The sequence below is a fragment of the Zootermopsis nevadensis genome, unplaced genomic scaffold (assembly GCF_977971745.1).
Source record: "Zootermopsis nevadensis isolate Lab colony 2312 unplaced genomic scaffold, Znev_1.0 Znev_ptg000007l, whole genome shotgun sequence".
NCBI lineage: Eukaryota > Metazoa > Arthropoda > Insecta > Blattodea > Termopsidae > Zootermopsis > Zootermopsis nevadensis.
The window spans coordinates 12,772,269-12,795,926 of record NW_028259139.1 but is presented as its reverse complement, the minus strand read 5'-3'; the positions used below and the strand labels follow the sequence as shown (position 1 = coordinate 12,795,926).

The 23,658-nt window shown below is 42.6% G+C and overlaps 2 protein-coding genes across 9 annotated transcripts in view; one reads left to right on the top strand and one right to left on the bottom strand.

Moving 5' to 3' along the window:
- LOC110829738 (uncharacterized) overlaps positions 1–17,633 on the top strand; it is a 210,207-nt gene extending 192,574 nt beyond the window's left edge. For 6 of the 7 annotated variants that reach the window (XM_087344297.1, XM_087344294.1, XM_087344298.1 and 3 more), the window contains 10 exons: positions 1,032–1,130; positions 1,566–1,772; positions 4,424–4,641; positions 9,169–9,295; positions 10,750–11,030; positions 11,585–11,825; positions 12,937–13,208; positions 13,438–13,751; positions 14,592–14,833; positions 15,556–17,633. In XM_087344297.1, coding sequence (XP_087200423.1) covers positions 1,032–1,130; positions 1,566–1,772; positions 4,424–4,641; positions 9,169–9,295; positions 10,750–11,030; positions 11,585–11,825; positions 12,937–13,208; positions 13,438–13,751; positions 14,592–14,833; positions 15,556–17,190 — 3,636 coding nt within the window. In that variant the 3' untranslated portion in view covers positions 17,191–17,633. The remainder of the gene's footprint in view (positions 1–1,031; positions 1,131–1,565; positions 1,773–4,423; positions 4,642–9,168; positions 9,296–10,749; positions 11,031–11,584; positions 11,826–12,936; positions 13,209–13,437; positions 13,752–14,591; positions 14,834–15,555) is intronic. The other variant, XM_087344295.1, reaches the window with a different exon arrangement.
- A 1,157-nt stretch (positions 17,634–18,790) lies between these two features.
- OSCP1 (Organic solute carrier partner 1) lies at positions 18,791–23,632 on the bottom strand. 2 transcript variants are annotated; one of them, XM_087344309.1, is made up of 6 exons: positions 23,354–23,632; positions 21,983–22,302; positions 21,392–21,551; positions 20,535–20,688; positions 19,709–19,966; positions 18,791–19,298 (listed from the first exon to the last, which is right to left on the bottom strand). In XM_087344309.1, exons 1-6 carry the CDS (start codon positions 23,514–23,516, stop codon positions 19,115–19,117), a joined length of 1,239 nt encoding a protein of 412 aa, XP_087200435.1. In that variant the 5' UTR covers positions 23,517–23,632; the 3' UTR covers positions 18,791–19,114. The 2 variants fall into 2 exon arrangements, with proteins under 2 accessions (XP_087200435.1, XP_087200437.1); XM_087344311.1 differs by having other exon boundaries at positions 23,402–23,632.
- Positions 23,633–23,658: the final 26 nt, after the last annotated feature.

Here is a 23,658-nt window from a genome sequence, read left to right as displayed (position 1 = left end):
CTGCGTTTTTCCGTCCGGCCTCCTGCATGTGACTATTCGAGGGCCTTTGAACGGATTTTCATGAAATGTTTTGCTAAGGAGTTTTACTAAAATGAGCCACACATTACAGTTGAAATCAGGTAACATTAACGAAAACGTTTCTTTTACAACCATCAAATATGAGCATGAAGACGGCTGTCTTCTAGGATGATGTGCTGTGTAATCTGACAGATATTGACCGACGTTCCAGAAGAGCTTGTCAGGTCTCATCAGGAAAACCTGATGGTGGGAGCAGTAAGCTCTTCCGAAACGTAGGTCAGTATCTACAAGATTACATGACACAATATCCCAGAAGACAGCCATCTTCATACTCGTCGCCGTGCTAGCTAGAAATCTCATCAGAAGCAAGTGACGAACAAGTTAGAGGTCGATAGAATGAATTTATATTGTTAATAATTAATAGCAATATGACGCTGTTTTTGTACGAATGTGGGATTAATGCGAGAAGAGTTATAAATGTTGGAATTTTAAAGATTGAAGTTTTAGGACGATCACGTGTGGGAGGTGAAACAGTTGCTTGGAAAAAGTTGGTTGGAAAGTGTCAAGGGAAAAGACCACTCGGGAAGACCTCGGCGTAAATGGGATGATATTTAAATGGATCTTTGGGAAACAGGGTGTAAGGGTGTGGACTTGATTTATCTGGTTCAAGATAGTGGGTTCTTGTGAATGTGGTAATGAATCTTTGGTTTTCTTAAGATGCGGAGATTTGGTTGACTGGCTGATAGACTAGCAGCTTCTCCATGTTTAGTTTAAGTTGAAATGAGCATATAAAACTTGCAGTAATTTAGTTCAAATTATTATGACCCCTGAGGATGGTCTGTAACGGACCGAAACGTGTTAAGTTGATAATCGTAAAGTATTATGATGGTTGCAACGAGTTAATGTATTCTTTTCAATACACTGAAGTAGAGAGTTAAGCTGCAATGTCAGCACGTATCCGTAAAAAGTTTGCTGCAGATATTTAAACCCAGGAAGTGTTATTTTTGTTACAGGCGGTGAAACGCGGACAAGAGGAAAGTGACTTGGAGAGAATTCAGGATCTGTTCCCTAATGACTGTCTGAGACTGTACGACAGGGATGTCATAACAATGGTAAGTGTACAGCCACGTGCGAAAATACGTGTCTTCTGCCCAGAACATCTCTAGGGACTTTTCCAGCCTCTTATTAAATGGGTAGCTGAGATAAAGGGGGCCGGAGCGTGAAGATGGCCTTCGATAGATTGATATAGTGCAAGGCCGAGAACGTATGGCGCTTATTTGCACGCCTTTTCTCGCCTGAACCATTCGAAGCCCAGTGGTAAGTATATGTACCACCTGTTTTAACAGTCAGTAACTGATTCGCAAAATAAACAGCGATTTTACCCTTACACAGCGAGTGAGGCATGTAGCACGCGTGGGGCAGATATGAAATGCTTCTAAAAATTGCTCTGGTCTTAGTAAGCATTTTATTGAAGATAATTTGTGCCGTATATAAAAATTGTTTTGCGCCGTGTTTACGTTTACCCCATGAGCGTCGTTTATTTGCAGAAGATGAAGGGTCTGATCCGCAAGCGGTCGACGACGGCCGCCCGTCTGCAGAGGGCGTTGTCGGCCAAGGCCCAGAGACCCGGTGCTGGAGACAGTCCCGGGGACCCGACAAGCCCTCAGAGCCCAGGGAACAGGGAGCAAGGTTTGCCTCGTTCCTTCCAAGACAAGCGGCAGTTCCTGATGGAAGCCCCAGTCCAGTTCACGACGGTAAGTGGGAATTGCCCGGGACTATAACGCACTCTGGTGCACTGACGTAGACAAGGAGAGACCGCTTGGAACTGAAAGAAATCGTCTTTGAATGCGGACAGGGTCCATTGGCGCAGTTTTTACCTGTTGAACATTTTACGGCGAGGTCTTTGAGTCAATAGCATTTGCTGCATTTATGTGTACTTGCCTCTGGTTTTTAGCTGTTTACAAGCGATCACAAAACGGCTAGAAATCTTGACATTTTAAGTCTCTTAATCGCACTTCTGATATACGTAATCTATTGGAGGGCTTACAGGAAAAAAACTACTGGTTCTATAGGATGAGAATTTCTCGACCATTTGACTGCCCAAGATGAACCTACGTCATGAGGACGCGTATTTAATCGGTTTATTGGTGGGTTAGTTGTGAGAACTAAGACCAGGTTTACTGTAGTTAATTATGCTGTTATTTTTGTTAAATAATGTATTCGAAATTGTCATATACAGAGATTTTGCTGATTTTGATTGCTTATTGCTATTTTCCCCCACAAGTAAAACAATAGAATGGCGGACCGCAGTCGGATGTGTCATCTCATGCCCCGAAAGGAAGTGTCAGGACCTCGTGCCACGTCCCTTTTCTGTTCGGCTGCCATAGTCCAGTTATTTTATGGAGGCCTCCTGAGTTTGTACTACGCTGGAAACTTGGTCGAGTCCACTCTTGCGGGCGTGTTGGTCAATTCACGTGCGAAAGAGGTTAGAGTTGCGATACTCCAGGCCGTTAATACTGAGTGAACGAGATTAAAATGCTCGCACCCAAAGAAGAGAGATCGAAGGCCAGTGGCGTATCGTGTATGACGCTACATAAGTAACTTTTCCTGTTAAAGTTTGCCAACAACACTTTTCCTAGGCAGTTACAGATAATGATATCGCTTCTCTGGAATGGATACGTGTTAACATTGACGTCATTTGTAAGATTTGAGATTTTCACAGCGGTTAGTATGAAGATTTCTGTCTTCTGGGTTGCTGCGCTGTGTAGTCTGGTCGATATTTACCAACGTTCTGAGGTCATACTGCCTCCGTCGTCAGGGCGATGAGTATGAAGATTTCTGTCCTCTGGGTTGTTGCGCTGTGTAGTCTGGTCGATGTTTACCAACGTTCTGAGGTCATACTGCCACCGTCACCAGGGCGATGAATTCATCGCACGGCGCAACAACCCAGAAGACAGAAATCTTCATTGACGTCATTTGTTTTATTTGCGCACATGGAGCGGTATAGCTCTCACGGTTGCTGAGCAATGAAACTGCAGTGGACATAGATCACATTTTCATTATGAAATGGCTTTGGTCGCCTAGCAGCCAGCTCATTGACGACAAACAGAGAGAGGACGTTGAGCGGTTGGTTGCAACACGCGGAACATTAGTTTGCAGCAATGAGACTTGGTCAGTGACAGGAAACCGGAATGGACATCTGGTGCAGCTTAAAGGCTGTCTTAGATAAAAATCGGGAAACTATTCTGTTTAAATCATAAAATTCAACAGCAAAGAAATCGGTGGTTCTTAAGAAACGGAAAGACGACGTTTGTCATGACGAGACGTGGGAAATCTTCTTGAAGGATAAAACAGTTGGAAGAGCAAGGTAAATATGGCTGAGTCGGAACATTTTAAACCTAATCCATGACTGTTTGGGACTTATTGTTTTACGGCGGAGAAAATGTATATTCTTGTCTTGTGATACAACGACGTATGGTCTTGTAGGCGGTGTTCATGACCCGGAAGACACTAATCCCTGACAGAAGAGTAACAATTGTAAACCCCTTACAAAGAACGTCGTCTGCCTGGGATATAAAACCAGTTCTTAACTGATGACCAATAGGGAGATGAAACATTGGACGTCCTTGTAAAAGATGGTCTCGTCGGATCGGGGACACCGAACAGCGTTAAGTGAACATTGTCACCCTCTGTTCTGAGGAATCACTTCATTTGTACAGCGCAATTCTGAAATGTATCTTTAATTTTATGAATTGCCTGTCGTGATGTTTTGTGCTTCGCTGTCACAGATATATTTATTTAGACCTAACTGTGTTCGGTGCACTACGCTTAGGCCTAGCTGGCTGGCACGGAAGTAGCATGTCAGCGGATTAATACGTCGTGATGGTTTCACTTTCTTTCAGATTGTGTATTTCATGTTGGGGGGGGGGGGGTCATTCACCGCAACCGAAGTTGTACGTACTTAATACTGAGACGTTCTGTGTAATGTGTGGAGAAGTATCGTTTAAAACGAAACTTTGACAACGCGTGTTATGAAATTCAATAAAGCCCCACCACGCCCTCATCCTGTCGCTGCAGCCCTTTAAGACAGTTTTTGTCATGAGTGGGAATCAAACCCGCGACATTTGTCTTATGAGACCCCCAGATGGGCGGAATTGAGAACGCAGCGCCTCCCGGATGTTGAAGGGAGCGTTCTGTATCGACTGGTTCGTCGCTTATTTTCGTCTGGCTGCGATTACAAACAGAAAACGTGGCTGACCCACCCGGTTATGATGATGAAGATGGACTGCCGCGTTCAGCACAAGGTGGCAGTGACCTCCGACGGCTTTAATTTCCGAAAGCTACCAAGAGGTTTGTGTGAGGGCAACGTCATCTCTCTGGTGTTTCAGCGTGTGTCTTATTATAGGGAGTGCAGAGCCAGGAGCGCCACCTGTTTCTCTTCAACGACCTGTTGCTGGTGGCCAAGGCGCGGTCCGGCGGCCACTTCAAGCTCAAGGAGAAGGTTCGCGTTTCTGAGCTGTGGCTCACCCGGGTCGCCATGCATGACGTCATCGAGGTGAACAAGTCACTGGAGACGTCCTTCGTTATGGGCTGGCCAACTACCAATGTTGTCGCCACATTCAGGTGAGCAGACTCAGGGAATATTGTGGGGGCATGTACAGTGGTTGGGGCGAAACCGTGCGTTCCACGTCGCTTAGATATAAATGCAAGGGGATCATATGGAAGGGAGGGGTGGCAGGTAAGAAAGCAAACACTGTCCATGCTTCCAACATGTGTAATTGTAATGGCCAACCGGGCTTGGAGTTACTGTATGGCCATTTTATGTGTTTTTTTCCTTCCACCTGCAAGATGGTGATGTGGGCGGAAGCCACGGTTTGGTCCCGACCACTGTTTTACGTATGGTACAAGTGAAAACTGTGAAGACATTTGGTTGCATAACCTGAAAGGGAGAAACCGTTTGACAGGCATAAGCTTACATCACAGGATAATATTAAAATGTATGTAAATAAAATAACCGCTTAAGCGACCATCAGCTTCTGTGAAAGGACTCTCCTTCATTGATTTAATTAATCTAAACGAGATACTGCAAGTACTTTTTACCACTCACCCCCATCTAGTGCCGAGGTCAAGGAAGACAGGAGCTATACCTCCTCTCACCCCAAACGCCTACATGGCGTATAGCGGGACAAACTTTACTTTACTTTACTTTACCACAAATGGCTAATGGGGATGCTAGATCTCTGGTGAGGTAGCTGAATGCCAGGAGTTGCGCCGAAGAAAAGTCCATTGGAAATATTCTGGATGATGGAGCGAGTAAGTTCCGATACAGTTAACAGCGAAAAAGTGTCGATTTCCATTAAGCGGGAAATAATTCCCTTCATGCGTTCATCTCTTGCCCATTTTCTTAATTCCATTTGCCCCTTTCAGAGCGTATATACCTTATAAGTACTTTTAAAAGCTGCCTAATGGCAACAGCACTTGCGAACTTCTAAAATCAAATATTCTGCCTGCCTCGTTACTGAGAACTTGGCCAGACGTATAACATACAAACAGCCATAATCAATAATTATCCTTGTATACATTTCATTAATTTCATAATCGGTAAATAAGCGGCTATATTTTTGACGACGACTTCGACTCCCTTCAGGGGCAGGGAATTTTCTTTCAGCTGTCACTGTGTGGTTCACCCAGGATCTTATCCTGTGAAAGTTTGGGGTAGCGCGGCCGGAGCCAGAAGCTGACAGCGCATCTCCATCTAGTGCAAAGGTTACCTCCCAAACGTCTTCATGGCGTGGTGCTAAAGCAACCTGGCAACTCCTTTGCCTTACAAAATGGACACTTTCAGGTACCCTGCACCTTACATGCCGTTATGAACCCTTCTAAGTAGTTCCAGGACCCTTGTTCTGTGCAGGACTTTCCTAATCTTCTTTTTCGCATCTGCAGGTACTTTTAAAAGAAGGGTCCACATTTTGACTGTAGATTTATTGTTCTAGGAATAGAAAATGAAGGTTGTGTGACACTCCCGTTACAGTGCATAAGTAGGAACTGTTAAATATATCTGCAAGCCAGTGAACTTGCTGCAGGTCAGTGACCTCATACAGGGGTTTGTTTGTTGACCGGAGCCTGCAGTTATACGACTCGTCTCTTCCAGACAAACTTTACTTTCCTAACATACGCAGACACGCTGCTGCTAGCCTACAGCTTCTAGTACCCCCCCCCCCCCCCGACCCGTGGCTAATACGTTTTCAAATTCGGGACGAATGACTGTCCTATTTGGGCGCGCGAGCCACGTGTGGGCCACCATAACCAGAGGATAAGGAAGCATAGGCTGTCATCATACACATTCGTGTATCTGAGCCACGTCAGGGTGCCGTGATAATGGAGGGATCAGAAGCTTCTAACATATTGCATGACGCGACAACTCAGAAGACAGCCATCCTTTGTTTTTCCGGAGATTTGTATTATTTTTATGAACCCCATCATTTCAGGTGGAGGGCGCTGAACCCCATGTGAGTGCCATGTCAAAGACTCTGCTTTGAATTTGCTAAAGAATATTCAGAAAGTGTCTGTCAGCCTTGTGACGAGCCAGTCACGGGTTTGTCACACCGCAATGACGGATTAAGTTGACCTCTCTTCCTCTACAAAGCCTTTCCCTTTTGTTTGGCAACAGGTACTAGTACAGCGGTGGATGGGGTAGAACAGGGGTTGCTCAGTTTATAAATAAATATACATACAGTAGAGCCAAGTACTGCCTTCTGCTGTGCATCAGTGCGGTGTGCGCCATCTCGGAGTGTAGGGCGATCCAGACTTGCGTTCCTAGATTAGACTAGACGCTCGCGTATTCGTTGCTGTGATCGGGCCTTAAGAATTCAAATAAATTCTTCAAGGTGATTGATATCTGTTTAAAAACTGTCGTCTTGTCCACGTAGAAGGAAATATTTTGAACGGGAATAGACAGTGCGTACACTTTTACATTCTTTAGGACGTACCTGTTTTTAATATTTGTCGTCTGTTCATTGTCTCTGAAAGATTCTACGAATCAACTGAAGTTTGTGTGAGCGTGTGACGTATTTCTATGAATATTTGAGAGTTGAATTTCGTGTGTTCAGAGTATCTTAGATGAAAGAAAGCAGTTCTAACATTTTTAGTGTTGCTGTAATTGTATTTTCTTAATTGAAATGTGTCGCTGTGTCGTGATATTGAAGTGCCTCATGATCACTGTATTATGCGGTAATGCCGACGTTTCGGTATCGCTCGCTCGATCGTATGTGTACTATGGAGACGGAGACGATGATACTGGTTGTTGTTCGCGCAAGCGTAAGGTCAAAGAAAGGACAAGGCGTCGATATTCGTTGGATGAAACTTCGGTAAACGTTAATCATGAGAGGTGGAATCAGTCTGGATTTGATGCCCGGCCCATCACTCCACCTTTGTCGGACAACCGTCGGGGTCTAGATGAGATGAGGACATTGCCATTTGTCGGTGGAAGACGGCGGTCATCACATGGCAGTTTCTGTCTGAAGTAAGAATAGTTCATGTTCGAAAGTATATCATTTAAAGACTCAGAAAACAATATGATGCTAGACTAAGCGGTAAACAAATGAAAACTACCCAAGATTGTTTTTGTTTGTTCGGCCCTGTTGGTCTAAATATCGGTCAATGATAACGTGACCTATAGATAAGAGGTTTTAAAGGGTGGGTGGATTGACATGAGCTACGCGTCCTCTATCTCGTGTAATTGCTGTTATCTCTCTTTGTCTGGTTTGCCTGTGGGGCCGATGGCCTTCCCGCACAGCTGAGGGGCCATCGACGGCTGTCGCCTTTAACTTAAGCAACTCTGGTTTCACAGCAGTTTTGCCAAACTCATGCTGTTTGGTGTTGGAACTTTTGTTGTTGTCTGAGAAGAGGGGCAGTTTTACCGAGGCGCTAAAATACAAGAGCAGAATTTCACACGACATCGTAACGGGCTGATTTCTTCTAAATATCTTCCCTACGGGACTTAGTTGGTTTATGGCTTCAGTGAGCATTATTACTTCTGCTTAAATCAAAATTTAAAAAGTGAACATCAGAATTTGCTTTTTAAAAAGGGGACAGACACGAACCGAAAGCTGTCTACCACTTTAGGAATCAAATTACTTCTGCCACTGACTGGCCGAAATTTCCCGCATTTTATGGTACCAGTAGGTTCATTGCCGTGTGCACAAAATCCAGCTACCGCTTCTTATCCTGAGCCAGAAGTGTTGCTTGGACACATGAACATTTTAAAGACGCCGATGTTGGTCTTGTGGCTTGTAACACTCTTTGAAATTGTAGGAGATGAAAAAATTTTAGAGGAACATGCTGGCTTCATCTTTGGGGTAAAATATTGGTATCTACCAGCAAGTCTTCGCGTCTAAGACCAACAGTGACATCTTACCGCCACGAGAACCTCAGGTCTCGGATCAGAAACTTTAGATGTTGGTTTTGAATGGAACTCTGTTTGAAAGCAAATTCTCTGAAATCTCAATTGCTGTTTATTGTTCATTGTTGTCATGGCAATCTGTAGTGACATTTATAATGAAGCTCGCTTATGTAGTCTGCGTTAAAATTTGGGCATGTAACATATTCGATTCGTTGGGAGTCATTCTGCTTTTGGATTGAACGCTCCGTACAAACGTCGTTTCGTTTGGAGTCCTTTGTCATTTCTGTGCTGAATAACACCTCATCGAGTTTCTACGATACGTTTTGCCAGCCGTTCCTTGTTCCTGGGAGTGGAGGGTCCGAGCTGACTTTGGTATTGTGTGGCAAATTGCTATGGTAAGCTTACAGAAAGGGTTTCAAGTGAAACGTGATCACATGTTGTACCCTCAGCCGACGGCGACAATTTGGAGTTCGTTCTGAAGGAGCAGGTAAGATTTCACTTTGTCACGGCGAGTAATATAAATATGTCTTGTCTTCTGGAAGTTTAACCGTGCTGTGAGGTAGAAATTATTGACATTTCAGAGGTTTTAACTGTCTCCATCATCCGGGCGATGGTGTAGGCAGTACGTTCTTCAAAAAGTCGGTCAATTTCTACCAGACACCACGACGCAACGTCCTAGATGAGAAGTAGCCTAATGGGAACAGGTAGTTTGTAAATTCTGTTTGTCTGAGGATTGGTTTGCCTTGCAGCACTCAAGCAGCGCGCGATCTGTGGTGGAACAAGCTGAACGAAGTGATGGACTGTGAACGCGACAAGGAGCCTCGGGCCACGAACATCCAGCTGCTGTACTACGACAGCGCCACTAGCATCGAATACGTGAGTGTTGGGAACCCTCTCCACTTGCCAGTGTTCTGAACGGCTCACGAAATATTTCGATTGTTCGCCGCAGAACTTAGGAATCGATTTGAGCTTCTGTCGATAGCAAAGACGTCGATATTGGTCTTTGGTGATGGACACTGTATGTTCATCCGAAACGTTGTTAGTCCACACGGCGTTACATCTCAGAAGACCGCAATTAATTAGTTATTCATTACGTATTGATTTCCAAAATGCACCTGTCTTATCTTGAAGTCGGATTGTTCAATGATGTTGTGTGTTAAGATTTGCGGGGCATGTAGCAGGCCGTACCTGAGCGAAAGATGACACAAACATGAGGCCTGCAGATTTGTGATTGGAAAATTTGAAGAATGTCACATCGAATCTCAAAAGACCTACTCATAGATGGGAGGATAATATTAAAATGGCTGTTAAATCAGGTGCGGACTAGATAGAATGGGGATTAGTGGCGGGCTCTTGTGAACAGGATAGTTAATTGTTGGCAAAATGATTTCTAGATATGTCTAATGCCTTCCCACAGCGTTTCGTTACTTACCGCAGTTAGACCGAACTCTAAGTGGCATGCATCGTCCGTAAAGTTCACAAAGTACATTTTCTCAATTTCTGCAGTGAATCCGTGATTTGATACTTGTCGCGTCTGACTGGCACCACAATTATTAGACGTCCAGACTACGTCAGCGAGTGACAGGGCCATCAAGATCACGAAAAGAATGTGACTCTTCTGGTGAAATTCCTTCGCGTGGTTTCTCGGAAACATTAGGACGATTTTGAGCGTCACTGCACAAGTGGGAGGATGGCATCATTGGGCCTAAATGTAAAGCCCACTGATGGACACGCCTTGAAATGTGTTTCTGAGACAACAGGACGTTCTGAAGTAAAGTGTTGGCAGTAGAATTAAAATGTCTTGGATTTAGTAAACAGGTATTTTGGAATTAGGAAGATCTTATCACCACTTTGTTACAGTGTATTTCCTCTGAGTCACCTCCACTCCCCAAAACGTATTTTTCAATGTTTTGTTACTATTATCTGCAGTTCATAATCACAGGTTTGAATGGCCCCGTTGGTGGTTCTCACCCCATCACTTCAAAGTGAAGAAACACATGCAAGTATTCTTGTGAAGTGCCCAGTTTATTCGCTTTTCGACAAAACTGGAAAGTGAAACAAAATTTTAGTAAAACTCCCGGCAGACACACACATTGATCTGAATGCACTTAAAAGTTACAGTTTTATAAAAGACATAAATTACCTCCTTGCCACGAAGTTATATAACGACGTATTTCAGCTGTTGAGCTGTAGGTTAGGCTAGATTAGGTTAGGTTCAGTTCACACTACTGCCACTTTAACATGGAATAAAAGTCTCGGTAGTCAAGAGATAGAACATAGATTAGACACTGTTGTTCAGAGGTGAACGCAAAACTTTACTTTGTCCCCAGTGCAAGACATTCAGCGTGGGTCCTGACGAGACAGCTCAAACCTGTATAAGACTGGCTCTAGAGCATTTGGAGATGCGGGGTTTGGACCCGGATGACTTCCAGCTGTGGGCCAAGACTGCGCGTGAGGAGGCGCCCTATCCACTCATCGGCCATGAGCGACCTTTTGCCATCAAGCTGAGTTGCCTGCGTGATGGGCTTAGCACTGAAGAAGGCTTTGACTTGGATCACTGCAATAATGTACATGGACCGGACCCTCTAGCCAAGTGCCAGTTCATCCTCAGGTAAGGCAGCTTATCTTTTGCAAGTAAGTTTGTATCCTGGACAGATTTATATACTGGAGAAATTCCAGTGGACAGAATTTAGTAACATGTCTGAAATTTTTCTAGTGTCAAATTCTTTTTATTCTGGTTAGAGAAATGGCAATTTCAAGGTCGTGGTACATGGCACATAGCATTGTTACTTTTTGCATCAACCTTAAGCAAATTTGAAACTAACATTTATATTAATTTTGTTAGAAATCTGTCATGTCAGAGGATCAGCTTAAAAATAAACTCATTAATTCTTTGTTTACGGACCAAATTGAGTAGCAAATTTCATATTTGGGTAATCTTACAAGGTCTTTCTGGGTTTTGCTCTTTTCTATACAGAAAATTAAACTAATTTTATTAAAAATTGATTTGTTACAAGGGTATTGCATACAGAAAACAACCCTTGAAGTCGGAACAGACCGCAGGTCTAAACCGTTAAGTTGAAGAAGAAGAAGAAGAAGGTATTGCAGAGGAGAGCTATTTGGAAATGATAAATAGAGCATTTTAAAACATCTGATTCTTCACAGGAGCAAAAGAAAAACAAGTGAATGCAGTGCTGACTCAAAGAAGCCATCAGGCCTGACTAACAGCACTAAGAAGAGTCGAAAGTCACCGATGAGAATTCGCCAGGTGTTCAGGCGAAGCACCAGTAAAGGTGACGACTGTACGGACTGTCCCAATCCTCCGTCTCCAGCAGCTACTGGGGCTCTCTTTGGCATTCCACTCGGCAGGCTCGGAGACCCGGATACAATCCCTCGACCAGTCATGGTATGTTCGGTGTTGAACTGCAAATATTGGCTTGTGATTTTATAATGTATAAATGTGATATAAACTTCTTTATTCTGTTGCACAGAGCTCCGATGGGAACAAGCTGATGAAATTGCCATAGGCATCTTTGTAACAAGCATTGCTTTGGGAAAATGATTGTGTCTTAATTTGTCATGGGATCTGACATTACTGAATCCATTAATTATACTCTTTCATTCACTATTAACTTTGTTCACATGGTTCTTTGAACCACTTTGTGATGAAAGTGTTGGTATGGAATATGATCCCTCCCTTGCCTTGATTGGAAGGTGTTGTATTTAAATTTAAATCAGTTAATAAATTTTGTCGCCCTCGGTGGACTAGTGGTTAGCGTGCTTGCCACTGGTTCCAAGGTTTGTGGGTTCAGACCTGGCCAAGGTTGATGGATTTTTAAGGGTGATAAAAATTGGTAGCGCAAATGCCTTTGGAGAGGAAGTGATGCCGGCAGTCCCATGTCCTAGATTTATGGCATGCAAATGAACCTTGCGAGAATGATACGAGATGTTTGTAAGCAAAATTCAGCTGCCATTTCTCACTCAAGTCTCTCCTGATTCATTACTAGATGGTTCTAGCAGACAAGTCAGGATTGAGTAGAAAATGTGAAGTCAGTGGGCTGGTCACTCACTACTCACAAATGCACTCTTCAAAAGACCAAGAATCCTCCTAAGTGGGGAGGTCATGGCCCAAAAGCAGGTCGAAGTAGCATAGATGATAATATTTTAATGGTTTAATAAAAAGTTCTGATGAAGCTGTATTGGCAATATCTGACACGGAGTGAAACTCATTCTGCTTTCGGTTGTTGAAATAAGGTTTACTGCACCTTATTCTCTTATTATAATATGTAGGTATTTTAACCTGAACTCCAAGTTCAAGAAAATGTAATTTAGATGTGTTGCAATCTTCATATTATTCATAGTACCTGTTTTTAAAAGTTGCTGCATAAAACTGTAGAGGTTAAAACTGAAGAAACTAGTAAAGGCTTTCAAACTTGTGTGGCGCAATAGTGCCTGACAGTTCTGACTGAATTATCTTATCACCAATAATAAACTCAAGATTCCAACATTGTTCACAGGGTATGCTACAGCAGGTATTCACTAAGGGTCCCTTCACACAAGGCATCTTCCGAAAATCGGCGAATGCACGACTAGTGAGGGAACTGAGAGAACGTCTGGACAGTGGACTGGAGCTGGCGTTCGACCACATTCCCGTTTTGGCTGTTGCTGCACTGCTCAAGGAGTTTCTTCGTTCTTTGCCGGATCCTCTGCTTGGTGCTGCCCTCTATCCACTGTATATGGAGGCTCTAGAGTGCAGAGATGAACAAGAGAAGTTGATTAGGGTTAAAAGGTATACTTCAGACAGAAGAACACGTACTGTTAGACATTATATCATACCACTAGTTTCTTTTTTCTTTTTATTTAATAATGTGTGGCAATATGGTCTGTATTTTCTTATAAAATGCAGACGGTGGACTAGAAAGAGCGTCCGGCTTTTGTGCTAGACCTAGTGACCTCAGGCAAAATGTAAAGCTGCTTTGTTCTGTATGAAAAAATATAAAAAGTATTTCTTGTTTCAGCGTGCTTGAGCAACTGCCTCGATCCAGCATAATACTACTGAGTCACTTTCTCTGCGTTCTGCACCACATCGCTCGTCGAGCCTCACACAATCTCATGTCTGCTACTAACTTGGGTGTCTGTGTTGGGCCAAGTCTCTTGTGGGCTCATACTCCTACCCCTGCCAGTTCACGGGCTGTCCCCAATCTCGTGGAGCTCCTTATAGTCCGCTGTGAGCTCTTGCTTGGTCCGCACGTCCCTCTGCTGCTGGGCGACCTACCAGAGAGGGACCCAACCCGACAGGACTCTGGTGCTGAAGAGTCAGACAGCCTGCACTGTGAGTCTTGGTGTTCATTCAGTTGAAATTATGAATTCAGTCCCAGCAAATAATGCTGTTTTTATTTGAATATCACATTCCCATGAATAAGACACAGCTTTTTGAAAAGGCAAAAGATGTTATGTTAAATTTATACCCCTGTGGTGAAGAACACCAAAATAGAAGAGTTCCCACTATTCTACTTTTTCTACTTTTCCATCGCTGTAGTTGCTACATAGTCATGACAAGGTGCAGGTACCATTAAGTCATCCTTGACACGTGGCTGTTTAATGTTTAATGATGTTTCCAGTTTGGAGACTAGAGAAAGACTACGGCAAATGTGGTGGGTGTGCCCCTCCCTGTTTATAAACAGCAAAGTCCCGTGCTAGAAAACAGATTCACACCCCTGTCCTCTGCCTTCAGTTTAGCTTACTCTCGCCTGTATATTATGGCAGATTTCTGTAGCTCATATTATAGTTGAGGGTTGCTCATGTCGATTGCTGTAAAATGGAACTTAATTGAAGATTTCATGTGGCATCGACTGATTATGATTAAGACTGAAACGTTACCAAGTTGCATTTTGATAACTGATGTGATTTCAGGTTGTAGATATAAAGAAACAATATATATTTGAATGTAACATGCCAAAGATTAAAAAAAAAAATGTTCAGAGGAAAAGTGCATCTAAAAATAATATATCTGCTTGCAAAACTATTAAATTGACTATAACAGTTATATTAGTAACATAATTAGCGTTTTACTGTGCAATATAAAATGGTAGCTTAAATAAAAATTGCTTGCAGCTTTACATTTGCATTGCCATAACAGCATGCTATGTTGTCATTGTCTTCATGTGAACAGCAGGCGGACTGAGGCGAGATGACTCGTCAATCGATAGCCTGGAAAGAGAGTTGCTGGAACCTTGTCCACCGCCACGGAAAGATAAGATGTCGCTGAGTAGAGATTCAGGTCTCACAATGTCTGACTCTCAGTTATACACTCCAGACGAAGAAGAGAGCGGGTCGACAAGTTCGGGCTCAGGACGAGCCTTGTACCCTCCCACCCAGCAGCCCAGTTGCTATGACATTCATACGCACACCAAGGTGAGTTCCTTTTGGGGTTTGGGTGCACAAATTGATGTGTTTTCCATCACTGGAAGCATTTGACTGTGCCAGCACTCGAGTATTTGAATCTGTTTTATGTTAACCGGAAGTAACCATAGTAAGAAATTAATTGTTCTCATTTGTGTATGTCTTCATGGTCATGATAGTGATAAGCTAACAGATGGGGGAATAATGTGCACTGCTGTGATTGGCAGTATTTTCTTCTCCCCCTCTAATGCGTGGTTTAGAAGATAAAATTGTGTTGGTTATACTGGTCAATATTGTAAATCCAGTACCATATTTAATCCTTTGAAGCTGAAGCTCCCAGTATCCCAGTATGGTATAGGAGCAGCTGATAGCAACTTGGGCATTCAAACTGATGTTGCTAAGATTCATAACCATGTTCAAAGATGTCCAGCATTGGATCCTTTTGTGAAACTCTTCCATAACTTCATATCCTGTGTCTCTTCCCACAAGCTTTTCCAGCTTAAGTTCTTTTGTGTTTTGCTTGTATGTGCACACTCTACATGACAGAAAGTGTAAAACACATTAAACAGCACTATGACATTCATCATACTGGTATGTCCATCCTCATCAAAGGATTAGAGTACAAGTAATGTAATTTTTCCTCCATTAATTTGGCTGTGCTCGGTATAAATATCTGTCACAGCAGTTTATCCTCAACATTACATGCCCTAATATAATTTATTTTGTGGTTTAAGGTCACATCCTCTTACTCAGTTCCTGCAGCCACCTCCACACCAACTTCTCGATCAGTGCCAGAACCTCTGCCTGTAATTGGCAGTGCACCAGCTCGGGAATACGTGCGTGTGTATGGTGGGTGGGAAGAACGTGTTCAGGAGTGCTGTAGCCGTTCCCCCTGGTCTGAAGACTCTATCTGTGCTCGCCAATTGGGATCCAACCAGACAGGAATCATCAACCCAAACTTCCAGCGTCAGGATTGGTTCCGTCAACGCTCACACCTCAAGAGGCTCAACAGTGGTGGCAGTGGGGGTGGGGGGAGTGGAAAATCTATTTCTCACACCACATCTGGTTCCAGCAGTGGGAGTGCTTCCTCAGGAGTGGGTGGGTTGCACAGGCATGCGTATCGTAGCCCAGGACCTGGCATGAGGAGGAGTGCATCAGATGAATCTCTGTTAAATGACACGGTCACTGAACATAGCACTTATGACGAACACAATGTGACAGGATTGCTCAAAAGACCTGCATTACACCGCAAGGGACGGGCACCACCCCCACCTCCTCCCATACCAAATTCACCCCCTCCAGAGCCACAAGAGACTACTTACTCATGCTATCCAGGAACCCCAATGTTAAGATCAAAATCAGCTCATCTCCTGTGTGAACCTGAAACACCTACACATGCTTACCTGCCTCACGAGACATCAAGAACCTCATTAGAGACATCTGATTTGGGCTCAGGACATCACAAAGCATTACGAATTACTCCGGTTCCAGAGGACTGGTCCCGTTCGCGCTCTACACCGCACATTGCAGCCACCTCCTTGGATGATGCTGATCGATCTTATGACTCTAGCACACTCTCAGATGACGACTCAACACCACATGTGTCACGTTCTAATTCGCGTGGGAAAGACTGTGCTGCAGCCAACTCTGCCTGGGAAAGTGCATATGGCTCAACTCCAGCACCAGAGCTTCTTGTTCACGCAGCTCCTATTAACATCCATGAAGAGAGCTGTAGTGACACTGAGCAGCATCCCCCTCCCCCTGTGCTGCCATCACCTCCTCATCAACATGCACCACTCGCAGATACTTCTGCACCGCCCCTGCCTCCAAAACGCTCATCAACCGACGTAAAACTTCGCCACCTCCCACCTGTCCATGTCGAGACTTCTGAATCCCGCCACAGTACAAGCACTGAAGAGGCAGTTCCATGGGGTGGGACAGATGGAAAGAGTGCAGTCAGAAAAGCTCCAGAACGAAAGGGGAGACTAAGGCACAGGGATACAGGGGCACGGATATCCCAGAGATCAAAATCTCTACCCCCACCACCTGGAGAGTGCAGAACTGAAGGAAATGTAGAAGATGGAGGTGGAACATCTGAAGATATCCAAAATCACTTGGCAACAAACTTGAAAGGGGAAATCTCTTGGAGTGTATCACATTTGAGAAGCTTGTTTGCTGACAGCACGCGCCCACCACCCTACCGACCGCCTCCTAGTGTTATTCCCAGTTATCGTGCACCAATCACTTCTTACCATCTGGGCAGTAGCAGCCAGTCAGAACGTTATGTAGTTACACGAAGGCTGCTATTAGACTCGGGACCAAGACTGCAGGGTCTTGACTGCACAGATGAAGAGGAGTCATACGTATGAGCCTTATCCTGTTGCAAAGTAACCAAGTACCTGAGGGGGATGTGTGGGTGAGACAGTACACAGAACATGAGTCTTTGTAGCCAGGAACTCATTCTATAGTTGTGTTCAGGTCTTCAACATAAGTCCCTGTGCATTGTCTCAAATAAGAGCCAGTTACCACTTTTTATTCAAAATACTTAATTTCTTGTTTCTCTATTTTATATCGCAAAGTTTTTATGTGTTCCGTATTCTATGTAGCCTTAAAAGGCAGACTGAGCAGTATTTCAAGAATCCAGCTTGATATTTCCTGTTCCGGTCATATGTGACAGGATAGTCAATGTTGAATTAACCACTTTTTATATGCCAAATTAATACAAGCTCATGTAAATTCAGTATGAAACTAGCATTTGATAATTTTAATGTAATTTGATTAGATATTACAATATATTGTAAATGCACTGGAATGGCAAGGATATTTTTGGTGATTTTAAAACCCCATCTGTCCGATACTACTACTTGCCTTGAATATGTATAATATTTAGGTTGGGGAGGAGTCATGAATAATTCTCTTCATCCTCAAATATAAAACTGGTCTCAAATCATCATCACACCGTATCATACAAATTTAGTACGATGAGGCCCTAGCATTTCAAAATAAATTTCATCCTCAGGGGTAATGTTATGTATATATTCCAGACATGTGCACCATCGATTAGATTAAATTTATGTAATTGGCTATTTCTAAGGATCTAAGATTCATCAATACCACGGATGAATTGTGAATAAGTATACAGTAAAATGGAATGTTGAGGTACACGAATATTTTTTTTTAGACAAGCTTACATTTTAACACAGCAATGTCCGCATGATAATTACTTGCAGTACGTACCCCATACCAAACTCGCAAGACGGACTTTCATGTTTGCAAACTAACTACACTATTAGCAGTATACATTTTGTGTTTTCTTCTTCATCTTATTCTTCTGTTCTTCTGAAATGTTAACCTACTACTGCCCGTGGTATCATGACCAGTATTTTACATTTGTCGTAATTCTGTATCCTCGACAAGAAAACACAGATTTATATTTTGTGCAATTTAAATACTATATTAAACCAACAAAATTAAATCCTAGGTATGCTATTGTTTGAACACCACAATTGGCAACAAGTCTCCAAAGCGTTCAATGCGAACCATTAATACTAAAATCATATGAATCTGTGATAAGTGCATCTGTAAGGCAAGGTTGTGTTATATGTAATATTTGCCATTCCATCTTTATCATCTGTTCTTCATTTATAAGTCTTGCGCTTGGGGGGAGTGGAGGATAGCTCCTATTCTTTCTTGACCTCAGCACCAGATGGGGGTGAGTGGTCAGCATCATGCCCGGGCTGCGCATTACCCCCAGGAAAGGACCCCGGTACCCATTGGACAGGAGGCTGGGTGGGCCCCAGAGCCGGTCTGGATGCAGAGGCTAGAGGAAAAATCCTCTGCCCCAGTCGGGGATCGAACCCCGGCCATCCAGCCCGTAGCCAGTCACTATACTGACTGAGCTATCCCGGCTCATTTATAAGTCTTATAGTGTATGAAAATTCCTAAAATAACAAATAACTTCAGAAAACATAATACTTGAAGAAAAATCTCTTCTGAAATATATACACAAGAAGGTAAAAATTGTGTGTTACCAAAACGGAACAATTGTGACGAAAGAAAGATCACCAGATGGTGGAGCTGGACAGTGATTTCCATGTTGAAACTGATACGACAGTACAAAGTCACATTGTACATTGATCACATTTGTAATGACTAGAATACATTGTAACCACCTACTTGAATTTATATTTAATCATCACATGGAAAGATTTTTGTCTGGTGATTTTGTAATTTACAGTTGTCAGCGATAGCCAGTTGTAGGCACACGGTGAATTTTAGTGACGTAATTTCTTCCTACATCATACTGTCAAGTAAATCAAGGAGGTCTTGTTCTTTGTCTTCATCTTGTTGCAGTTCTTCATTCTGCATGGTCATCTCATCATAAACCTTCTCTAGAGCTGCGGTGGAAGTGCGGGTCCTAGCATCGATACGAATGAAGTTCTTTGATTCCAGTTCCTCTTTTTGCAAGGTGGGATTTCTGAAATGTGAATTTCAGCAACATACCTTACTTATCAAAATAATAATTCAGGCAACATCACATTTTACAAATCCTTATATGCATCTCTAGTCTGAAAGTGACAGGATTTGAAAAAACCTGTGAACAGATGTCATATCTGGCTTGCAGCCATTTCTACGATTTGAACCTCGGACCAAAGATTAAGAACCGCTGTTTTATAATGTTACTCGCTTCTTGGAGGAAAATGTTCACTTTAACAGAAAGGTCAAATAATGTGTTTCTAGACCATTTTTATAAACCATCAGTTCTGATCATTGTAAAAGAACTGTGAATTATGCAGAGTAAAAACAATCATTCTGCAGGAAATTCTGAGTGAAGTATCGAAAGCTTCTTGTGAAAATCAGTATGAAAATAGGGGCAGATCCACTTACGATTCTTTTTCTTCCCCCAAGCCAAATAAACTGAGTCGTATAATCTCCTTGCTACCAAATCCCTGCTTCTGTTCGGCTTGGCTGCCTAACAACTGGGCCATGAGTAAATTCAATTCCTCCTTCCCCAGTAAGAATTCATCTGCCTCAAGGTCCTGATACTTTGCTCCGTTGCCCACAGCCCCAATATTTTCCAACGGGTTATTGTTGCCGTAGTATGTATTCATTGGAGACATGTCAGTTGTCGCTGGCACTGTGTAACTGTAATTAAGGAATTAAGTTTCATAACAGTCCAAAGTCCCCACTAAGTTTAGAATGTTTGTCCTTTTCACTGAATGTATTATTCATCGTAAAAAACCGTTTTTTAACACCGAATTTTATCAAAATGTCATTGTACAGAAAACATCGTCAAGCAAATTTTCAATTAAACTGTTCATGATTAAGGTTTACAGAAGAAAGTTAAATATATAAGTGTTCCCATTTTTGATTTCATCCTCCCCTATGTAGGCAGGAAAACTTACCTTAAGGCTCATATCTGTAAATAAAGACTTGAAAATGCTTAACAGAACATACAAAAGTACCTAATGAACAGTGAACACATGCCTGCCACTGGGCGTGATCCTGACAGTTTAATCCACTTCACATCCCCCAAAAACAGCTTCCGTAGGATCCATTTTAATATCAGCCAGCCATGTTCTTCCTTGATGGCACTTTCAAAGAGGTTGTCCAACATAATTTTGTATTTGTTGTTTAACTAAACTACATTCTCAACCCAATGTTTCAACAAGGCTTCTAAGGCAAATTGCATAGACACATCAGATGTCCTCACATGTTACACCCAAGGTCCGTGCCTCTGTTTCCATGCATCTCCGTTGAACCAGGTTCGCAGGCAGCCGCATATTCTCCGCCTGCAGGAAAATGTGTAGTCTGACATACTATACCATCAGGATCAAATGAGCGGATACACCCTGGTATTTCACAACCTAAAAGCAATTACAAGTACGTGTTTATACTGTTGACTAATTGCTTGTAATACAAAACTGTATTACAAAAATTCAAGAAAATTATAAAAAGGAGCAACAGATTTGCAAGCAATTAGTGTGGCAGTTTCTGTTGGTTTTGTTTCTTCTTCTTTATTACGCCGTCTCCTTTACAGGAGGTTGGCGACATATTATGAACAGGATCCTTCCATCCTTTTCTCGGACTGGGACCTGTTTGTATATGTTTTTTAGGCAGGTGATACAGAAATGGTTTGCCATTGCTTTCTGTGGAGTAATTGTTGGGATGCCATGGAGGAACCAGGGAAGCCCGGGAGGAAAACTCCGTGTTGCTTAGACCACGGCCTTGCCCAATACATTATAAATTCGGGCACCCCTGGGAATCGAACCTGGGACCCCAGGATTACAAGGCCAGCGTTCTAACCGCTCGGCTACCGTGGTGGTTGGTTTTGTTTACAGTGGACAAAAATATCAACTGATAGTGGACACGTGTCAACTAAAGAATTTCCAAGTTGACCAGAAGGTTACAGGTGGCACAGATGCATATGGAAACAAGGCAAATAATCAGAATGAATTCTGACCATATTATGTGTAGTATATCCTCTATTTTAGAATCTGAAGTACACTTTTCAGAAATGCGCCTAATCAATGAGATGTTATAAAATCTATCAACATGGCAGCTCATTACCTGCTGGAACAGGTCCAGATGTTGGAATTACAAAGGTACCATCAGTGTTCTGAACTTTATGTCTCAGAAACACAGACACCCTCACCCTGTGGCCCTGCAAGAAGTTGAGCAGACTGTATTTCACATTCTGCATTTCACCTATCGAAAGGTGAGCATACATCTAGAAGAAACAGGAAACTATTAAACAATGCTGGACAATCTCTGATGAATGATGATGTGTTAAATTATGTATTAACTGTACTGATAATGAACTGAGTTACAATGGATTGGACAAAACAATTCATGGTCTATTTAAAGGTGTTATGTGGGATTTTCATATAGAATTATCTAGCCAAGGCAGCTGGTGGTTGAAAGAACGTGACAATTCCAAACGTTTTCACGGTATTAACCTGTTTCATGGTAAATCACTGTCATAGTGCCTTGGGTTTTTGTCCGAAATCAATAAACTATAGCTATGGAATAACAAAAAATGCAGCGTTTCTGACAATAGTCTTTCTTCATAGTGACAAAGCTTAAATAAATTGGATCATGTAAGATATGTGAATGGAATAATGAAAAATATTGCAACAGTAATTATGTAATAGTCCTTACTTGCATAAGCATTGTGTATGTTTTATCAATTTGGGTTTGTAAGGCAGGCGCAGAGACAAAGTTCCGAATAGCGTCTACATGGTTCAGTGTGATCAGTATGAGTTCAAGTGGCTGGCGTGCCATTAGCACCTGGTACTTGAAAGCCATTATCATAAGGTCATACAGCTTGTCCATGCTTGCTTCGTCTAGCCTCATAATGGAAGCATGAGCAAGATCTTCAAAAAGTTTTCGAAGGGCTGTCTTGTTGTAAACTGTCTGAGGTTTAAATAGCTGGATCAGGAACTTTTCATTGAGCATAATGCCCACAATGTCATTCATCACTGAAAAACAATTTCATAAAATTTCACTCATCTTGAGAGAAACACTAACTCATTAACAGGATTGTAGAAAAAGGGAGCAGATATGTAAGCAAAGCTGTCCCACTATACACCATGTAGGCACAGTGGGGAGAAGTGGTATAGCTCCTACTTATTCTTGACCTCGGCACTAGATGGAGGTGTGTGGTCAGCATCATGCCCTGGCTATGCTTTACCCCCGGTACCCATTGGATAGGAGACTGGGCGGGCCCCAGAGCCAGTCTGGATGCAAAGGCTACAGGAAAAATCCTCTGCACCCATTGGGGATCGAATCCCAGTCAACTAGCCTGTAGCTAGTCACTATACTGACAAACTTCTAAGTAATCTGAAAAATGAAAGTTGCCCTTCCTCCAAAGCATGAAAAGAAAGCTGTCAGCATTGGACTGAGGACAGGAATTAGGTTTTATGCTTTGGTTGTTTTAATGTTGGGGAAGGCCCCCCTAATCTCATTGGTGTGTGCAGAAGCAGTGGTGGAAGTTAAATAAAATCCCTGGGCTCTGTCATTAACCCTTCAAAGCCCAGTGGGAATTATGTATACCACTTGCTCCAACAATCTCTGCATGTTGTATTTGTGTTTTTTGTATGATTCTCACTGTAAAATGATTTTCCTTAAAACAGCATTAACCTATTGGCCTTTGCAATTGTGAAGTGATGTGTTTTGTTTGTGGTATGGAATTAATTCCTGAATATTACTCCAGCTTCAAAGGGTTTGACTTCTACATTCTTAGCTCATAATGTGAAGTAACTATGGAATGCACATATATTCTAATTTTAATCACTGACTACGCCATCCATCTACAGTGTACCATAGGCGTATTGCAAAGCTGTGTGCAAATCAGTAACTGGTTCTAGAAATGTATTATTTTGTACATTTCTGAATGCAAAACAAATGCAACTAATCTTTCTATAAGGTATTTTGGTTAGGAATTTATCAGCAAATTAGGGAAGCATGGTAACATGCAGGTGTTAACACACTGGCACATCTACAGGTATAATCCTTTCCAATAATATGGACCGGCTTCGAAGATGGCCAAAACAATAGAATCTTGAGGTTGGCACCCGCCTTTCATCGCTTTATCCTTTGGTATCCGTTGAGCATTTAATCTTTGGTTCAAAATGTATATCATCTCTCCTCCAAGATTAAGAAACAATAATGGAACGGAATAAACGCTACACATTTTCGTTCTTTATACTTCCGAATTTTTGTTTGTTTCTTTCTCAACCTCCCACTACGATACACACATTCACCGCGTACATTCCATGGATTAATTCTGTGTCACAGATGATACTGTTATTTTCGTTGACTGCCGCGGGGGTACA

Bases quoted from the DNA above. Each gene is read 5' to 3' on its own strand.
- OSCP1 (XM_087344309.1), bottom strand. From the start codon at position 23,516: ATGTGTAGCGTTTATTCCGTTCCATTATTGTTTCTTAATCTTGGAGGA. The intron at 21,552-21,982 runs GTAAGGACTATT...TGTTTCTTCTAG, and splicing joins CATACACAATGCTTATGCAA to ATGTATGCTCACCTTTCGAT. The intron at 19,299-19,708 runs GTAAGTGGATCT...TTCACATTTCAG, and splicing joins TTGGGGGAAGAAAAAGAATC to AAATCCCACCTTGCAAAAAG.